This window comes from Neofelis nebulosa, chromosome 10 (assembly GCF_028018385.1).
Source record: "Neofelis nebulosa isolate mNeoNeb1 chromosome 10, mNeoNeb1.pri, whole genome shotgun sequence".
In the NCBI taxonomy this organism is placed as follows: Eukaryota; Metazoa; Chordata; class Mammalia; order Carnivora; family Felidae; genus Neofelis; species Neofelis nebulosa.
Genome location: NC_080791.1, coordinates 45,619,885 through 45,640,118, shown reverse-complemented (window position 1 = coordinate 45,640,118; position 20,234 = coordinate 45,619,885). Strand labels below are relative to the sequence as shown.

At 34.1% G+C, this 20,234-nt stretch overlaps 1 protein-coding gene across 2 annotated transcripts in view; it reads left to right on the top strand.

The window, feature by feature from the left end:
• Positions 1-20,234, top strand: part of TMEM135 (transmembrane protein 135) — a 265,370-nt gene that overhangs the window by 158,301 nt on the left and 86,835 nt on the right. For both annotated transcript variants that reach the window (XM_058687538.1, XM_058687537.1), the window contains one exon: positions 16,979-17,025. In XM_058687538.1, coding sequence (XP_058543521.1) covers positions 16,979-17,025 — 47 coding nt within the window. The remainder of the gene's footprint in view (positions 1-16,978; positions 17,026-20,234) is intronic.

Genomic DNA, 20,234 nt, shown 5'->3' with positions numbered 1-20,234 from the left:
ATTACATTTAGAAATGCTCTTCAGAACTTCTACTCCCAATTAGTTTGGTTTATTGTTACTAATTACATTTTGAAGACTGAGAAGCCCATGTCATATCAGTTTCAAAGTGCTTTGGGTGTTGCAAGGACTTATTTTTTAGGATGTTAGTCTGTTTCATTTCTAATCCTCTTCCCAGCATGACAGTCCTGTACTGGGTTGTTCTGCTCTGTTGATAACCCTGCTTGTGCACCTCATTGTAACTTTGTGGCTGGAGGCAACAGTGGTGTTGAGACATGGTATTTCAGAAATATGCCAAGGGTGTCTTTGTGTATGCTATTTTTCAGAATTTTATTTTGAAAAAGCTGTAACTTTGTAAACTGTAAGATACCTTTAAAATAGCTACCTCAAAAAAATTCAGGTCAGATAAGAGAAATAACTAAGTCTATAACTTAAATGAATGGGTTTTTTTGTTCCTAACCATGAATCTATGTCCCATATGTCTATATGTCCAATAATCTTCACTTTGAAGGCACTTCTTTGGGATAGGACCTAGAGGAAGTATAAATTCACATTTTGGGTATTTTTAAATAAAATTAATATGGATGTATTTGTAATATGCAAGAGAAGTAAGTTATAACTGCAGCTATGCCAATTGCTACTAGAAAAGACTGAGAACATTAACAATACTTTTGTGAGAAAGTTTAAGAAGACTTTTGTTCATTTCAGGATTGAGAAGAGAAAACAAAACTTATTTTTCCTTTTGTGACAATTTCTTTAGGAGTAGATGATTATCAGGTTGTGAACATAGTTGAGGGACTAAAGCACTCTTCATTCTGAAGACTCCTCGTCTTTTTAGGTGGAGGCATTATGAAAAGAGCAAGTAAGATGGGGAGAAAAAAAAACAAGGTAGAAATTTCTCCAAATATAGCCTGTACTCAGGTTTGCCAGTACATTATTTTGAGTTTATTTGGAAAGTTCAGGGAATACTCTCCTTTGGTAAGAGAATTCTGAACTGTTGAATATAAAGCAACCTATGTACCTATCGCTGTCTGTCTTTCTACAGACACATATATATATACATGCATACATACCTACACAACACTGACATCAATGTTGTAAGAGTAATGTATTTATAAGGGGTGAAGAGTCCGAATGAACATTCCCAGGTATTAGTGCCTAAAATTGTGGTTTTGACTTTTAGACAGACAAACACTTCCTGCCTGCATATTAGATCATATGGTCCACATTCATCCTTGAAACTGCCTATACACAAATTTCATACAAGATCTTGATTGACCACATGCAGTAGAGATGTCCATGATAGAAATAACATCCACTCTTTAATTCTTTTTTTTTAAATCATTTTGCAATCCATAACTAGTAGCTAATACTGGGTGTAAACTTCATTTTACATTTGTGCTAGATTTTTATTTGTTTATTCTTAAATCATTTTTACTGTTGTAACAAGACCAGATAAGCATTTAAGTTTCTTCCCATTGCTAGACCCATTAAGTATTAAACAAAGTTGACTTTTAAAAGGTATTGGTGATTTTTTCAAAGTCTTTTTATCATTATCTTTTCTGTTAAACTGTTAAGATGCTTTTGTAGGTATTTTGAAAAAGTATACATTTCAGTATCATTGTATCTCTTAGTGATAAACTAGGTACTGAATCTGTCTTGGTGATTGGGAAGGGAAAAAAAAAACCCACAGAAAATGAAGGTTTCTTAAAATTTGTTAACCCAGCATAACTGAGAGGCCTTGATCTGTTGTGTTTTCTTGATGTAATAAGCATAGGAAGCTCAAAAGGAATAATCTTGTGTGGATTCACTTTGGAAGAGATGACTGAAAAGTCTTCCATAGTTTATCTGATTCAGAATTCAAGCACAAGCTATAACCACTCCCCCTGCCCCGCCCCGCCCTCACTTTTTTGGTAGAGGTAATGCTGACTACATTATGCTGTAAGACTTTAAAAATATTCATTAGGAAAAAACAAAACAACATAAAATAGCCCATCAGCTCTGGACCTTCCTGCCTGAAAAAGTGGTAGTCAGTGGGAACCTATGCAGAGAGCAATCAGCAGCTGGATAGAAATAGTGAGAACTAAGATATGAGCAATGCCATGCCTAATCAAGGAAGGATTTTCTCAAATGAGTTCTGGAATAAGCATATGCCCAAAGAACGGGCATGGGGTATACTATTTGGGAAAACTAAATGACATTTTATTATACCAATGCATGAGTAAAATTACCCATGTGCTGTGTTTAAAACAACAGTAAAGAAATTATATATCCTGTTCTTTATTGTTGATAGCTGTTTTGTGGGAGGTTATGCATTGGGATTGAGTTGGTTCTCAGTGGACACCTAAAACATTTGGAACCCAGGTGGAGGGCAGCTGTTGGCCTTTGGTCCACAGCACAGCTTTGTTTGGTGAGGTAGTGAGTGCTGTCTCACTGGACACCTTGGTTAGGATAATAATAACTCTCAGTTTAATGGTCTTTCTTACCTTTATCAAATGATAAAAATCTGGGGGGTGGGGGGAGAGGAAAATGGGTGATGGGCATCGAGGAGGTCACTTGTAAGTGATGAATCATGAGAATGTACTCCTGAAGCAAAGAGCAAACTGTATACACTGTATGTTAGCTAACTTGACAATAAATTATATTAAATTATAAAATTAAAAAATGATGAAAATCTGAATTGCATACTGCTATGTGCTGTTTATATGTAGCCCTGCTATGAGCTCTCTAAAATAATCTGGGTATGTTTATTTATTTTTGTAATGTCTCTGAGGGAAAAACAGAATATCACCCTAAGCCTCGTTCTTATTTGAGGTTAAGGAGAGTACCACCATTTGGATGAAAATAACTAAACTTCTACAAACTGTCTACTTATAATAATGAAGTTTCACTTAGGTGACCTGTCTACTTTGCCCTGCTGAAAACACAATATTTTTTCAGCTTCGACTTTGCTCTGAGTCCATATAAAACCTTTTTCCTCCATGTGCTGAATGACATGTAAGCTTTTTTGTGTTGTTTGGTTTTTTTCTCAAATGAAAAAGTAACATGTTTGGCCACGTTAGGACAAAGAATAGTCCCTTATATAGGCTATGTAAACATACTGGAAAACTGGCTCATGCCACTTTTTTCTCATCTCAATATATAAACATGGAGGATTTTGAGTTTTGTTTTCATTGTTGTTGTTTTAGTTTTTTATTGTAATATTTAAATTACTTATTTTGGAAATGAAAAATATATTTTTAGATGTGTTTTTCTTTACTAGAATAAATATTTTAGACAAGTTTTGAGGATTATGGAATTTTCTTGTCATCTTTGCTTTTCTTAAATCTGGCTCATTATGCAAATAATTCTTTTACACAGAGACTGTATCTTAACTTACTATTTTTCTTTGCTGTCCATGAAAATAAGAGATGTTTCATAATTAATTTGAATGAAACTTATAAAAGCTGTAATGCTGTAATGAGGATTTAAAAGGAAACTTTGAGAGAAATCCATGACGGCTCATGGGCTTTGTTATCACACCTGGTTTCTAAACCTGTGTCAATCCCGTAACTATGTATGCCTCCTTAAACCTCTTCTCTGAAGTGGGGATAATAATCCCTATATCGCAGGCTGTTTTAAGGATTATGTAAGGTCATACACATCAAGCACTTAAAACAGCATGTGACATATAGCAGGCATTCAATAACATCAGCAATTGATGTTGTTGTTAACATTATTATTTTTTTTAATGTTTATTTATTTTTGAGAGAGACGGACAGAGTATGAGTGTGGGAGGGTCAGAGAGAGGGAGACGCAGAATCTGAAGCAGGCTCCAGTCTGAGCTGTCAGCACAGAGCCTTACGTGAGGCCCAAACTCACAAACCCCAAGATCGTGACCTGAGCTGTAGTTGGACGCTCAACCGACTGAGCCACCCAGGTGCCCCAGCACTGTTATTTTAATTATTATTATATTGAACTCTATAAAATTTCCCTTCATTCCCTTTTTTTTTTAAATGACAGACACTGGTTAAAAAAATAATACATTGGTGGAAGCATTATGGAGATTATTCTTATCATGGAAGCACTATATTCAATCAACATTAATAAGAATAAAATATTTTCTGGAGGCAAAGGAGTATAATTGAAAGCCTTGAATTTGAAATCAGAATAGTCTTCAACCACTGAAATATTCTGTAACTTTAGGTGAGTAATTTATCTTCCAAGCCCAATTGCCTCATCTTTAAAATGGGACTAATAGAAACCTACCTTAAAGAGCTATTGTTAGGGTTAAAAGTCAACAGTATTTTAAAAATATCTTTTGTAGTACCTGGCACTGTTAATCCATAGCAGCTTGTTACCTGTTTTATTTCTCTACTTTCTTCTTTCTCCATGTTCTCTGGTCCTTTTGATTATCTTGACTTACCTTTACTGACTTTCTATCTTAAGCTCTTCTGTGGTTTATTTTGGCTTCCTTTTTATACTTAGCTCTTTTCTTGTTTGTTTTGAATTACATTTTTAATGACTTTTTTTTTTCAAAAATTTTTAATATTTATTTTTGAGAGAGAGAAAGAGAGAGAGAGCGCATCAGCAGGGGGAGGGGGAGGGGCAGAGAGAGAGAGGGAGACACAGAATCTGAAGCAGGTTCCAGGCTCTGAGCTGTCAGCAATGGGCCCTATGCAGGGCTCAAACCCATGAACCTGTGAGATCATGACCTGAGCCGAAGTTGGATGCTTAACCAACTGAGCCACCCAGGCGCCCCGGTGCATTTTTGATGACTTTTAATGACCAGTGAATTGACCATACAATAGAGAAATGGTTATGGGGGGGTGAAAAAAGCAGTTGACTATCTTGTTAACTTTTTAAATATAAGTCAGTGTCCAAACCTTACTTCTAATATACTGCATTTATTTACTTGATCATAATTGAGGTGCGAATAAAATATTGTGGGTATGTAATGATAATGTCTAATTGGTTTTGATAGCCCAGTTCTGAGAATATACTTTCAATGAGTATTGTTCAGTGAATAAATTCATGTCTTGGCTTTTACTTGACCATTAAGTTTTAAAGCAATTTTTTATAAGCACTGTTTCTATGTATAAACCTTTATCTGTAGTCTTTTAAATAGTGAATTGTTTAATGCTATTTCTTTTTTAAAAATCTGCTAGCAGAAATTAGAATTTTGTTGTTATAAGGAATTAACTTATAAGTTGTATTAGTTCCTGTGTACTGAAATTTTTCGCAGTTGTATACTTTAAATTGTTTTATTTTTATGGAAAACAAGTACAGTTTTCTCATTTACCATAAAAGGACAGGATATCACATAGGCTATACTTCCCAGCTGCTATCTAACCTAACTCTTTTACAACTGGAAAATTTCAAGGTTATTGTGTTGCCAGACTCTGTTTGCTAACCTTGAAGGTATAAATCAAGAATAGTGAGCAGTGGAAGGAAGAGACTGGCCCCAAGTTTTTGTCATACATCGTGTAATTTCCTACACTCCTCTCAGAGCAAATACTTTAATTTGCTTATTATACACATATATTCTGAGATTTTTCTCATGATGTATTAGTGACTGTTTGCTTTGAAATAACTTTGTTCTAAGCATAAGAGACTGTTAAAAACTGAGAACAAACTGAGGGTTGATGGGGGGGTGGGAGGGAGGGGAGGGTGGGTGATGGGTATTGAGGAGGGCACCTTTTGGGATGAGCACTGGGTGTTGTATGGAAACCAATTTGATAATAAATTTCATATATTAAAAAAAAAAGAAATAACTTTGTTCTGTGGTGAAAAAAATTGATACATGGAATCATAGAATTTTAGAGTTCTGAAGAATTCTAGAGATTAATATAACTTCTTTTAAAGATGAAAAAGTTAAGGTTTAAAAAGTGGAAGTGATTTGGGGTGCCTGGGTGGCTGAGTCCATTTGAATGTTGGACGCTTGATTTTGACTCAGGTCCTGCATGATCCTATAGTCATGGGATCAAGACCTGCTTGAGATTCTCTCTCTTCCTCTGCCCCTTTCCTCTGCTCACGCACGTATGCTCTGTCTAAAGTAAAAAAAGATGGAAATAAAAAAAAAATGGAAGTGATTTGATCAAGTTTATAGTCTTACTCTGGAGACCCAAGACTTCTTTCTTACCTCAAGTCTGGCATTTGTGGCTCTAAAATTCCTCTTAAGGTATTTTGTACTGTCCCTGGATTTGTTTTCTCACAGAGGGAAATTTTTAAAAAATCAGTAGGTAAAACTGCCAGTCTAAAACAAAGGGACAGATTATAAAATGGACTATATATTAAATGAGATTTTAGTTACCTAAGATTTTTTAAAATTATAAAGCAATACATAGCTATTTAACATGGGAATAGTGCTGTTTAAGATTATGCATTATCTAAAGTCAGTCAGTATTATGATAATGATAAATTGTGTGTTTAAAGTCAAAATCTTTACATTGCAAATTATAATGCACTCATTCATCCAGTAAGAGTGGTTTCTCCAAGAGACCATGTGGTGATTTGTGTTTGTGAAAAAAATGAAAAGATGCTTAGAGTCTAAAGTTCAGCCTTTTAAATAGTGTATGAATAGGAGAACTGTTTATTTTTTTGAAAGATGGATTCTATAAATAGAAACAAACATCATTATTAAAAGGTTACATGTAAAGAAATGTATCCATGTATGGAATTAGACGAAGTAAAGGCTCTGTCCTTTGGTACTTTGTATTTCAAGTAAGTTCTGGTGCAGACATTAAGAAAGATATATAGATGGCCAAAAAAGCATTGCCTAAATATGTTGAATAATTTCAATAATAACATAATCAGGTGTTTTGGTGAGTATCTCTTGTAGGATGAAGTGTAAATATTCTGTCCTAGTGTATTGTATTGGAGTGATTTCTTAATATGCCTACATTCCCCCTAGACTGACATCAGAAGGGCAATAGGTATCAAAGTGTTATGAATTTTGTTTCCCCAGTGTACTGGCAATGTAGCAAATATGAGGGTGAGAACCTGTGGTTCTTTCTTCTTTTTCACTCTGTTTGACTTGCTAAGTCACAAAGTGTTAGCAACACATAGACACCAGATCAATTTTTGTGAATGGGTGGGTTGGATACATGGCTAAAATATTAATAAAGTCCACATGGGCAAGGGGAAGCTTGTTGCTTCTTTTCCCGAAACAGAAATGAGATTACATTATTTATTTGCATAATGGAAGAAGAAGTCTCAATGGATTGGTGGGGGGGAAATGGGCTTAATGAGTAATGAAGGCTAAGCAGCAAAGGGGCATCATTGTCTTTGGATACACTCAAGAAGAAGTGATCAGGGACAGAACATTTAATTGAGTATGTTAAAGAAAAGCAGTAGAGCTCTGTGGTAAGAAATATTTAAATGCACCATCTGTTCAGGTCTCTAGTATGCTCTAAAATGACTTCAGGATATGTGTTTTAACCATTTTTGAGGCTTAAATGTTAAAAACAGCTCTCTTTTCCAGGACGTATTCACATTGGGCCATATTCACATTTTTAATATTTCTGGTTGTTTTTAGGATTTTAAAGTATTCATATATTGTGATACTGTTTATTTGTTAGAGCTTTGAGAAGGGATAGTTTTCATAAAATTCTGCATGACATAGTGAGGAGAGGAATAGTACATTTTTTTTGGAAGTTTTATAAGCTCTATAGCAGGAAGCCCTGTATTGTAAAACAATCACTTCTTAAAAAGGCATTCCAGAAAAAACAGTATTTTTCAGCTGAATGAACTTTAGTTTCACATCATTTGTTATACTTTGTGTATACTCTTGGCTTAAAATGTTTTTTTGGTTTAGTACATTATGAGATTTCCTTCATATGATTACTTTTATTTAACCACTCCCATTCTTGGTGCAAATAGATAATAATGAAATTCATTCTATGTTTTTATATAAATATATGCAGTTTCAAAAAATAAGAATAGTTTCTAACAGATCAACAATCCACAAATAGGCAAAGGATATGAAAAAGAAACCGATCGACCAGAAACCAAAATGGTTTATAAATCTGGGAGGCTTAGTTTTACTGATAGAAAAAGCAACTATAATATGAGATACCACCTCTTTCATCCATCAGATTGGCAAGGATAAACAAGTTTGATAAAACAGTTTTTCTGGGTATAGGGAAATAGCTGGTGTAAGGAAGTAGATACACTCAATACTGTTGATGGGAGTGCATCAAAATAAAAAATGCTGATAGGCCTTAATGTAGTGAATTCAGGTCTAAGAATTTACCTCAAGAGATGTAAGTGCGCTTTTTTTTTTTAAGTTTTTTTTTTTTTAACGTTTATTTATTTTTGAGACAGAGAGAGACAGAGCATGAACAGGGGAGGGGCAGAGAGAGGGAGACACAGAATCGGAAACAGGCTCCAGGCTCTGAGCCGGCAGCCCAGAGCCCGACGCGGGGCTCGAACTCACGGACCGCGAGATCATGACCTGAGCTGAAGTCGGACGCTTAACCGACTGAGCCACCCAGGCGCCCCCTTTTTTTAAATTTATTTATTTATTTATTTATTTTTTATGTGCGCTTTTTTATAAAATGTACTTTGGTATTCAGTATTTACTGGCTCCTTTCACTCCAAATGTCTATTCATAGACTGTTTTAAGAAATGTCAGCATTTCCATATGGGTGTGTGTAAAATTTAAAAGAAAAGAATAAAACATACTTTATTAGATATGTGTCTCTGTACAGATGTATGTACAGACAGGATATGAGAGATCTGGAATAGGAGGGAACTTTCGTTTCCTTGTATTTTTGTTGTTTAGTTTGCAGTTTTGTTTTTATTGTGTATATGCATTACTGTGTAAAAAGCAATTTGAATAGTGTTTTTGACATGTAATTTAAATGCTATAAAATTTGCCATTTTGAAGTGTTAATTACATGAGTTTTAGTATGTAGAGTTCTGCATCTATCTCTACAATCTAATTTTAGAAACTTTTCATCACCCACCCAGAAGAAACTTTGTACCATGAGCAAACAGTTGCTGTCACCCCTCATTTCCCTAGCTCTAGACATCCATTAACTCTACTTTCTGTAAATAGATTTGTCTTTTCTGGAATTCATTTAAATGGTATTATACAACATGTGGTCACTAGCTTCTTTCAGTTAAATAATGTTTTGAGGTTCATCCATGTTGTAGCATGCCCTACATTACTTTTTGAGTTAAAAAAATGTTACAAAATTAAAGTGAAAAAAGCAATTGCAAAATTCCTTATCCTTCGTAAGTGTATTGTGCAATGGTTGTGAAATGGAAGAGAATTACAGAGAAATTATTTCTTGTTAGTAGTTATTTACTGAGCATGTTTGATATACTAGTAACTCTTTCAGGCTTTATGTATGTTATTTCATTTACTCCATACATATATGCAAGAGATGGTATTGTATTGTTTCTACAAATGAGTAAAGTAAGTGGTAGGACTATAAATTTTGTGTTGATTTAGACATAAAAGTGTAAAGTATAAAAATAGATGTATGCAGATGTCTACTTTACAACCGAAGAGAGAATATTTTAAGTGCTATATAACATTACCACAATTCACAGTGAAAATATCATTCACTGGCCAGGCATTAGTCTAATAGAATTTTTTGCAGTAATGGAGATATTCTGTGGCTGTCCTGTCTGTTATAGAATCCACAACCACATGTGGCTGTGGATTCTATGAAATATGATTAGGGTGAATGGGGAACTGAATTTTAATATTATTTAATTGTAAATAATTTAAATTTAAAGAACCACACTCTGCTTCTGTTCTTGATGTAATAAATAACAGTTATGGGTTGATTCAGGTAGCACTTACTCTTACAGCTGCAACAACCAAATTGCAACGCATGAAACAAACACATGAAACAATGATCTCAAGGTCCTGGACATTAGACACTGAAGGGCAGAGGGCCCTCAGAGCTGGGAAACAATGAGTACCCTAGCTTAATGCTTGCGAGAGTTTCTAGGCTTGGATCAAAGAAGAGGCATTCAGACAAAGTCAAGGACTTCCTGAGTTGAAGAAACAGAGTAGAGAGCGAGAGGAAACAATGGTGGATAGAGTTCACAGAACAGAAGACCAGAGAGAAAAGTGCTCAACTGCTTACCAGTTAGGGCCTGTACCTGAGGGAAATGCCCTAGGCCAAGGAAAGAACAACTTGAAAGGATTCCAGGTCCTTAGTTGATTGCTTGGCATTCAGATAGCCGCAGGAATAGTGTCTGTTTCTGGAAAAAGATGGGAAAATCTTGAGATTCTTGTGGCATTGGGTAAAGTACACATACAGGTCTTATCTCAGTAATGGAGAGTAATTGGCTCTAAATTGAGCACTACTCCACTCCCTCCTAAAATATCTTAAGAGCAAATCCTTAAATGATCAAACTGTTTCCAAATAGCTGTGTCCCAGAACAAACAAGAAGACTTATGAGAATACAAAAATATCCAGTACTCACCAAGGTAAAATTCAGAATGTCTGATATCCAGTCAGAATTACTGGGCATGCAATAAGAAGAAACAAAATTTAACCTGTAATGAGAAGATAAATCTGTCAATTAATACCAAACCCAAATGGCAAAGCTGTTGGAGTTAGCAGGCAAGGACATTAAAAAGAGTTGTTATATCTGAATTCCATAGTTGCAGAAAGTTAGAGACATGGAAAATAGGGGAAAAAATATAAATCAAACTTATAGAGATAATTACAATGCATCAGATGGAAAATTTACTGAATGGCGTTGACATTCATTGCAGGAGAAAATATTAGTAAATTGAAGACATAACAGTAGAAACAACCCAAAATGAAACACAGAGTAAAGAGAATTTTTTTACAAAGTAAAGAGAACATTACTTGTAGGACAACTTCGGGAGACCTACTGTATGTTAATTAGAGCTCCTAAAGGTCAAAAGGAGGGAAGAAAAAACAGTTGATGTAATTATGGCTAAAACATTTTCAAATTTGGTGAAAATTATAAACCCACAGGTTAAAGAAATTTAATGAAGCCCTAGTACAAGAAACATGAAGAAGACTACTCCAAGGCACGTGGTAATCAAATTGGAAGAAGATGTTAGAGTGACATTTGTTGAGCCAGCTACTGAAATGAAACCGTCTATCCACCTAGAAGTCTACACCCTGCAAAAATATCTTTCAAAACAAAGGAATTATTTTTAGATCTACATTTCTGAAGAAAAGGGTTAAAATATAGCCATTTTATAACATAGGTTAAAGTATGATAGATGGCAAGAGTAGCACAAAGGTCAGGAGAAGAGAAATGGAAGAATACTATTGTAAAGTTCTGCATTATATATTAAGTGGTATAATATCCCTTGAATGGAGACTGCATCAGTTTAAAGATCTACACTGTAAACCCTAAAACAAACACTAAAATAAGCCAACAAAAGAGAAAAATTGGAGTCCTTTAAATACTCAATCCAGAAAAGGTAGAAAGGAGGAAAAAGGAAACAAATGAGAAACAATAGAAAAAGAAATACCAAGATGATAGATTTAATTCTCGACTTACCAGTAGTCATGTTAAACACTCTGTGCCAATGAAGAGATGGAGAATTTTCAGATAGAATAGAGGGAACAAGAAACAACAAGATGTCTATGCACAATGAACTTTTAATATAAAGACTCCATCAGTTAAAAGTAAAAATATGGATAATAGTATTAAAAGAAATCTGGAGTTACTGTCAGATAAAATAGATTTCAGAGCAAAGGAATATTATCAGAGATAAAGAAGGTAATTTCATCATGATAAAGTAGACATAATGCTAAACATTTATGTTCCTAAAAACAGCTTCAGAATACACTGAGGAAAAAGTGATAGAATTGCAAGGAGAGATTGTGGAGACAACTTCACAATTACAGCAGGACATTTTGATAACTTCTCTCAATGATTGAACAAGTAGACAAATCATTAAGGATACAGAAGATTTTTAAAAAATATAATTTATTTTCAAATTGGCTTCTATACAACACCCAGTGCTCATCCCAAGTGCCCTCCTCAATGCCCATCACCCACTTTTCCCTCTCCCTCACCCCCCATCAACCCTCTGTTTGTTCTCTGTATTTAAGGGTCTCTTATGGTTTGCCTCCCTCCCTCTCTATTTGTAACTTTTTTCCCCCTCCCTTCCCCCTATGGTCTTCTGTTAAGTTTCTCAAGATCCACATATAAGTGAAAACATACGGTATTTGTCTTTCTCTGACTGACTTATTTTACTTAGCATAATACCCTCCAGTTCCATCCACATTGCTGCAGATGGCATGATTTCATTCTTTCTCATTGCCAAGTAGTATTCCATTGTTTATATAAACCACATCTTCCTTATCCATTCATCAGTTGATGGACATTTAGGCTCTTCCCATAATTTGGCTATTGTTGAAAGTGCTGCTATAAACATTGGGGTACAAGTGCCCCTATGCATCAGCACTCCTGTATCCCTTGGGTAAATTCCTAGCAGTGCTATTGCTGGGTCATAGGGTCATAGGGTCAAATGGTCATATTTTTAATTTTTTGAGGAACCTCCACACTGTTTTCCAGAGCAGCTGCACTGGTTTGCATTCCCACCAACAGTGCAAGAGGGTTCCCGTTTCTCCACATCTTCGCCAGCATCTATAATCTCCTCATTTGTTCATTTTAGCCACTCTGACCGGTGTGAGGTGGTATCTGAGTGTGTCTTTGATTTGTATTTCCCTGATTAAGAGTGATGTTGAGCATCATTTCATGTGTCTGTTGGCCATCTGGTTGTCTTTGGCAAAGTGTCCATTTCTTCTGCCCATTTCTTCACTGGATTATTTGTTTTTCAGGTGCGGAGTTTGGTTAGTTCTTTATAAATTTTGGATACTAGCCCTTTATCCAATAAGGATACAGAAGATTTAAACTACACTATCAACCAGCTTGACCTAATTGATACTCTCTTCCCAGCAAAAGTAGAATGCACATTCTTTTCAAATGCACATGGTTGGAGGGGCACCTGGCTGGCTCTGTCTGAGGAACATGTGACTCTTGATTTCAGCATTGGGAGTTCAAGCCCCATGTTGGGTATAGAGATCACTAAAGAAGAAAATAAACTTTAAAAAAATAAATAAAATACACATGGGTACTTACCAAATATATGGAACATATTCTGATGTGTTCTGGAACACAAAATAAGTCCTGATAAATTTGGAAATAATCAAGTCATATAAAGTACTTTCTGACCATAATAGAATCAAGTAAGTCATTAACAACAGAAAAGTCACTGAAAATCCCCAAATATTTGGGAACTAACATACTTCTAATTAAGTCACGGATTACAGCAGTAAGCAAAAGCAGAATTAGAAAGTATTCTGAATTGGGGTGCCTGGGTGGCTCAGTCGGTTGAGCTCTTGATTTCATCTCAGGTTATGATCTTACAGTTTGTGAGATTGAGTCCTGCATCAGGCTCTGTACTGACAGCATGGGGCCTGTTTGGGATTCTCTCTTTCCCTATCTCCCCACCCCTTGCAAATAAATAAGTTAATAGATAAATACATTAAAAGAAGTATTCTAAATAAACAAAAATGAATAACAAACTTATCAAAGTTATCAGAATACATGTACAACAGGTATTTTGGCATTATATACTGATATTAAAAAAGAAAAAAATTTAGATCAATGGCCTAAATTTCTGTCTTTAAGAAAATAGGAAAACAAAAGCAAATGAAATCTAAAGCAAACAGAAAAAGGAACTAATAAAGATCAAATTGAAGTCAATGAAATAGAAAACAGAAAAACATCAGAGAAGATTAATTAAACCAAAAGTTTGTTCTTTGATAAAATCAATGCAGTTACTATAGACTGATCAAGAAAATAAGATACAAACTACAAATACTGGGAATGAAAGAGGTGACATTACTATAGATTCTACAGATATGAAGATGATAATAAGGGAATGAGGTTAAGAACTTTTTGGATGTGATGGATGTGTTTGTTATCTTGATTATGATGATGATTTTATAGGTATATATACCTATGTCAAGACTTACAAAATTGTGTACTTTAAATATGTTAATTTTACTTCAGTAAAGGTATTAAAAATTTAACTAGCCACATGTGAACAGCAGCTACAGATTTGGACAATGGAGCAGTCATTATCTGTAAGCTTCTTCAGGGTCTAAATTGTATTTAAATATTCTCTGTATAGAGCAGCTCTAGAGTGACTCATTTGACCAATATTTGTCAAAAATTGGCCTTCAAATTCTGAATTTTGAAAAACAGAAAATATTCTTCCTTATTTAACTGCAGATTGTCATTTATTTGGAAAAGCATTTTTTTGAAGACACCATGTTTAATAAATTAGCACAATTAATTTAAAAAACTTTGAAAACACTACATCACTAAAAAATCTTTTCTTTAGCACCTTTAATTAACACAGTACTGAATACCTTTCATAATAAAAATCAGAATCTTTCCAGTGGTTCTGTTGATACAGTCCCCTTGCTTACTCCTCATCTCCTCACTCTCTCTACTAAGTCTTGGCTTCCTTGACCGCTTTGTATAAAACCACGACCCCTATTCTCCTGCACTTTATTTCCTTATCCTGCTTTGTTTTTCTCCTAAACTGCTATCACTATTTAACATAGTATTTTCTTTTAATATCTTCTTTCACCTGACTAAAAGATAACTTTCATTAGGGTAAGGACTTCGCCCATTTTGTGTACTGTTGTAGGTTCTAGAACAGTTTCTGGAACATAGTAGGCATTCAGTAAATATCTGTTAAATGAATTGATCTATTGTACATTAATATCCTTTAGGTTCCCCCCCCCCCCCCGCTTGTATAGATTTTTATCTCTTGAATCTCTACTGTATAAAAAAGTGAACTCCAATTCTCACTTTATAGACAAGAGATCTATGTCTTAGGGGAAATTATATAAGGCATTGAAAGTGACATACAACTAGACTCAAACCCAGATCTGCTGTATTCCAGAGCTTGAGATCTTTAACATTGTTCTTTTTCCCATTTTCAGGTGTATTATTTGCAAAGATAAATGTTAGTTTAACATGAGTATCAATAGGTTTAGAACATTAGGATAGAGCATAGCAACATCTTAAGAGAAAGTGACTAAGGAAATTTTCCTTAGAGAAAGGTGGAGGGTGTGAAAAAGATTTGTGGGACACTTCTAGAGAGGTTTGTGAGTAGGTTTGCAAGGGGGAAAAATGACTAGCTCAGGGAAAGAATGAAACCTTGAACATCTGGGAACTAAGGCTTTGCCCAAAGGGTATAGAATGATAGGGAACTAAAAATTGAGTTTCATGATCTGGGTCATTGGCTGGCCAGTACACAAACTCACTTGAACTTTAATTTTTAATTGGTTTTGGTTAATCAGTAATTGAAAGTTATTCCATACACTTTATGTTATGTTTACAAAAACAGTGATATAAACCTTACGTATCATTGATAGGGTATTTTTTAAGGCAACGGAAAAGAGAAAGAGGAAAGGAAGGAGAGAGGACAGAAGATTTTGTGTGTGTTTATTAGAAAGAGATTTTATATATTTTATATAGAGAAGGAGATTTTATGTGTTTTCTATATAATAATAGAAATATTTGTTTTGTAGTAAATGATACCTATTTTCTTTTGGGTCTCGGGTTTATAGATTTCTAAGCCATTCAGATTATGTTTATAATGCTTATCTTAAGCCAAGGTGGCAAACCTGTCAAGCTTAACTGTAATAGCAAAACCACTATGCTTTTCTTAGTTGACTAGAAATTGTGTTGGAAGTACCAAAACACTATTTTGTCCTATATTCATTTTTGTTGTACTTTGTGGTAAGCCTTTTACAGTTAAAGATTGCTCATTTGTCATTTATCTGTGATGTGAGGCCATTGACAATCATGTTTTAGTTTATACTGTTAACACAAGAACACATTTTTACAACTTGTTTTTCAGTGATTTAAAACACCTTATGGAGATCCACTTTGTTGGCATAACTAAGCTTTTGGTCAGGACTTGGATTCTGGATTCTTTCCACATACACCTTATTATGTTGTGTTTGAGAGGAGCTTTTTAAATTTAGATTTATTGTGTTCGGATGCCTGCTTTTAGAGGAATTTTGTTTTACAGCTAGTCTGTATCCCACAAAGGATGATTATAATTTTAGGAGTTTTTCTTATTGATTAGAATTGGCTGACTACTGAAACATTTTTTACATTTGAATACAAATCTGGTCATCTTGGTATAATAGTTAATAAGCTTTATGATTTATTTGCTGACTTCGTTATATAAATGAACAAATGTCTTTGTTCTTAAGTTACTTATGCTTCTTCAGGGATTCTTACAGATAATTAAAAAAATTCATCGTTCCTCTTGAACCATGTTACCTTTCTACCCAGTCTATGTACACATAATACATGTTGTAATATATATACATATTGTATAATGTGTATAATTTCATTTGTGTGTGTGTGTGTGAACAGACTCATTATTGCCTTAACATGGTTTATTTGAAAGACAGGGAATGTGGTACATGCATGACTAGTGCACATCTTTAAATTGTTTCAGGCACAAGATTTAATAGTGAGAATTTTGCCTTCATAACATACAAATGATGCAATGGCATGGATAGAGCTAGAGAGCATTATGGTAAGCGAAATAAGTCAGTCAGAGAAAGACAAATACCATATAATTTTACTCACATGTGGAATTTAAGAAACAAAACAAAAGAAAAACAACCAAAACAAATAAGTAAAGGAAAACAAGAGAGAGAGGGAGACAAATCAAGAAACAGACTCTTAACTAGAGAGAACAAACTGATGGTTACCAGAGGGGAGGTCGGTGGGGGGATGGGTTAAATAGGTGATGGGGATTAAGGAGGGCACTTGTAAGGAGCGATGGGTGTTGTACGGAAGTGTTGAATTGATTGCTATATTGTACACCTGAAACTAATATAACACTATGCTAACTACACTGGAATTAAAATTTGAAAAGAAAGACACACAAATGATGTCAGTGGTCTTTTGCAAGTAATGTATTTTCTCCTTGTTGTAGGTCCTTTTGTTCTGCATCACAGCTGCCATGTACATGTTCTTTTTCAGGTATGTACTGTTATACCTATTTATTTTAATGGAAAAAAATAGTGGTCCTTTGTGGTTTTTTGAATCAGCCATATAACTAAAGTTGTTCCCTAAATAATTGTTTCTCACAAGTGGCATGAGTTGTATTTTTTTTTTTTTCTTTCCTCTAGAATAGAGATAAATCACTGCTTCTTAGTGAATAGAGGAAGGGAAAGAAGATTTGTTTTTGTTTTTTTTTTCACTTTCTACTTATAGGTTCATCTTGGGAAGCTGAATATGTAAATTAATAGTCTCAAATTCTGACAAGTGAATTTTTGTTTTTTCTGGACCTGATTTTAGATATTCTTCACTCTCCTTGTAAAACAGTCAGCATTTTAGATTTAGATGAGAGAAAAGTGATGGTAGAGCTTAATCTAAATTTTCTGTGGGGATAAACTAGCATATTCGTCATAGTCTTTAAAGTATTGAGTTAGTCCATAATGTCGGAGTTATATTTCTCATTCACACTGAAACTGTGAGGCCTGTGGAGGAGTGTTAGGATGGCTCAGGATTTCAAGGCCAATAAAAAGGATACCATCGCTGTATAACCATAGCAGTACAGGGATGGGATTTTTCACTGGGAAGAGTCCACTCCTTCATAACCTTTCTGTCAGTGATACCAGTAATTTCCATTTACCTCACTCTTATTACACTAATTTGAAGACACTTTTTCATGATTTTTCTGGATATAGGAAGAATTCAATCACAGCAGGAAGGACCAAACTTTTAAAATTAAAATTTGTATTTGATTAACAAAGGCAGTTACATGTTTTAATAAGATATATTTTGTAGATACCTTTAAATAAGACAATTTAACCATACCAGAATTTTAAAACAATTTTCTTCCAGAACACCCTAATAAATATTTGATAAGCACAATGATATGATTTTAACTTATTATCACTTTATCAGCTATTTTACATGCATTATAAAGTGATACTGCTGCTGTTACTCTTGTAAAGGGACAGCCAGGCCCATAGAAGGGAAAAAAAAATGGATCAAATTTCAGGCTAGGGTGGCTTGATTTGCAAAGGATTGGTAATGAGTGCATAGTATTTTTTGTTGGTTATTAGTGACTGAAAAATCATTGCAGCTCTCTAGAGGTCTTTGTGAAATTGTTTGAACTGTTAGGGACGAGGTAGAGGTGTTAAGGACAAAGACTGTATCATTGCATCAATTTTCCAAAACTTCATATTGTATTCAGATTATTAGTAGGACAATATTGCAAAAAGTTCACATGGTTGATCTTTATGTTCATCTAGTCTGAAGATAAAGCATACTTAGTGGGGAAAATATAAAAAAGCTGAAAACGTAGAAACCTTTCTTTTGTTGACATCCATAGGAGGAAAGTACAATATCAAGTAAATTTTCCTTTTGTGATAATTCCTAAAAGAACATAGTTAAATGCAACAATCCTTCCCAATATGACACCTAAGGATAGCATATTTGATCATCATTTATCATTTCTTAGTCATTAGTTTTGAGGTTTAAAAACAAGTCATATGTTGAATATAGTGATAATACGCAAACTTTAGCATGGTCCTAGGAAATTGTGCTTGAAAATTGCTGCCATCAACGTAGTATTTTTGGTGTAGAAAGAAAATCAGCCCTATAAATATGTATTTTGGTGTAGAGCTATGAAACCTTTTCCTGTTTCAGTCACAAAGTCTAGGTTAAAAACAACAATTTAAAATACTTTCCAGAAGGCTCAATACAAGGTTTTAGTGCCAAGATAAACATTTTCCGTTTTCTGAGGAAAGGGGTTGTTTTCTCCTAAAAGAAGCACTATCACCAAATTCCTAGTGTTCTTGGCAGAAGTTAGTTTGAATAACTCAACAAAAGAGGTTTGGCAAATGGCAAAAAAAAAAAAAAAAAAAAAAAAACCATTTATAAAGTACTACACTCAAACAAAACACTGCTACATGTTTGGCTGAATTCCGGCATGTGTTTGCAATGAACAAACAATATTGTACATAGGAGTTAGTGAGTCTAATTGCATTAGAATATTCTATTCTTAAAATTCAGGTGTATGGTACGGATATTTGAGGTCACAATTTTCCATTTATTAACGATTTTAATTTTGTGTAAAATTAGATAAATATCAAATGATATTGTTCCTCGACCCCCATTCATAGTAACTTCCTTTGGAAAAGAGAGGATAAGGGAAACATTTTGTTAGAAAGTAATCAACTTGTCTTTTTATCCTAGCCTCTAAATGGGAAAAAGGGAAATAGAAATAGATTTTTTCTCAATAGAGAGAAAAATGTGCCAGTTTTATTTATTTAGAGAAGGAACTTGAGGAATAGTTCTGTAAGTATTTTCTAAAAATGACATGTAGGATGTGATGGTTATTGTATGAATTTACTTAAAAAACAAACCAGTGTTCTTAGTTTTGAAATTATGGCTATTTAAATGTGTAGTGAAAGTATCTTACTTTTGAATAGCTCTTTTGTTTTTTTTTTTTTAAGAAGTAGTTTTGGTTTTTTTTTTACACGCATTTTCTCATACATGGCGATCTTGATTTTCAGTCTGTGTACCAGAAATCAATTCTGTTAGGAACTGGGGTACAATATTTTGAAGATGTCTTGAAAGAAGTCTCTCTGTACAACCCTAGTGGGCATTCTTCATAATGATTCTGCCTCCTTTGTTCAGTCGTCTTATTATTTTGCATGTTTGTCATAACTTTGCCTCAGAAAAATGCCTGTCACTATGAAGCAGAAGTCCTGGTTGAAAACTTGGTAGAATATTTTGTCTCATGTATACCTGTAAAGCCTTTTTTTTTTTTTTTCAATTTACAAACCTGTATTGTGAGCAAAGCAACTTGTTGTTATTTTGTTTTTTTTAAGTCAAGGATTTATTATAGTTGTTGATTCAGGCTTGATTAAGATCTTTCCAATAGTCATGTGGAGAAAAGAAACGAGTTTCTTTTGAATCATTAGCTCTTATTTTTTGTTTTAACTGAAAAGCAAAGGGAAGAATCAACAACAACGCAAAAATCATGCCAAAACTATTACACTTAATCCTGCTCAAAAAAACGATGATGCATGCTACACTTTTAAACAATTTATTTGATTGGTTTTATTTTCAACACTAAATATCTGTGTATGAAGAACACATAGTTTAGAAAAATAAAATGATTCAGCTTCACTTTTCTTTAAAGAATTTAATTTAAAATAGTATCATAAAGCATA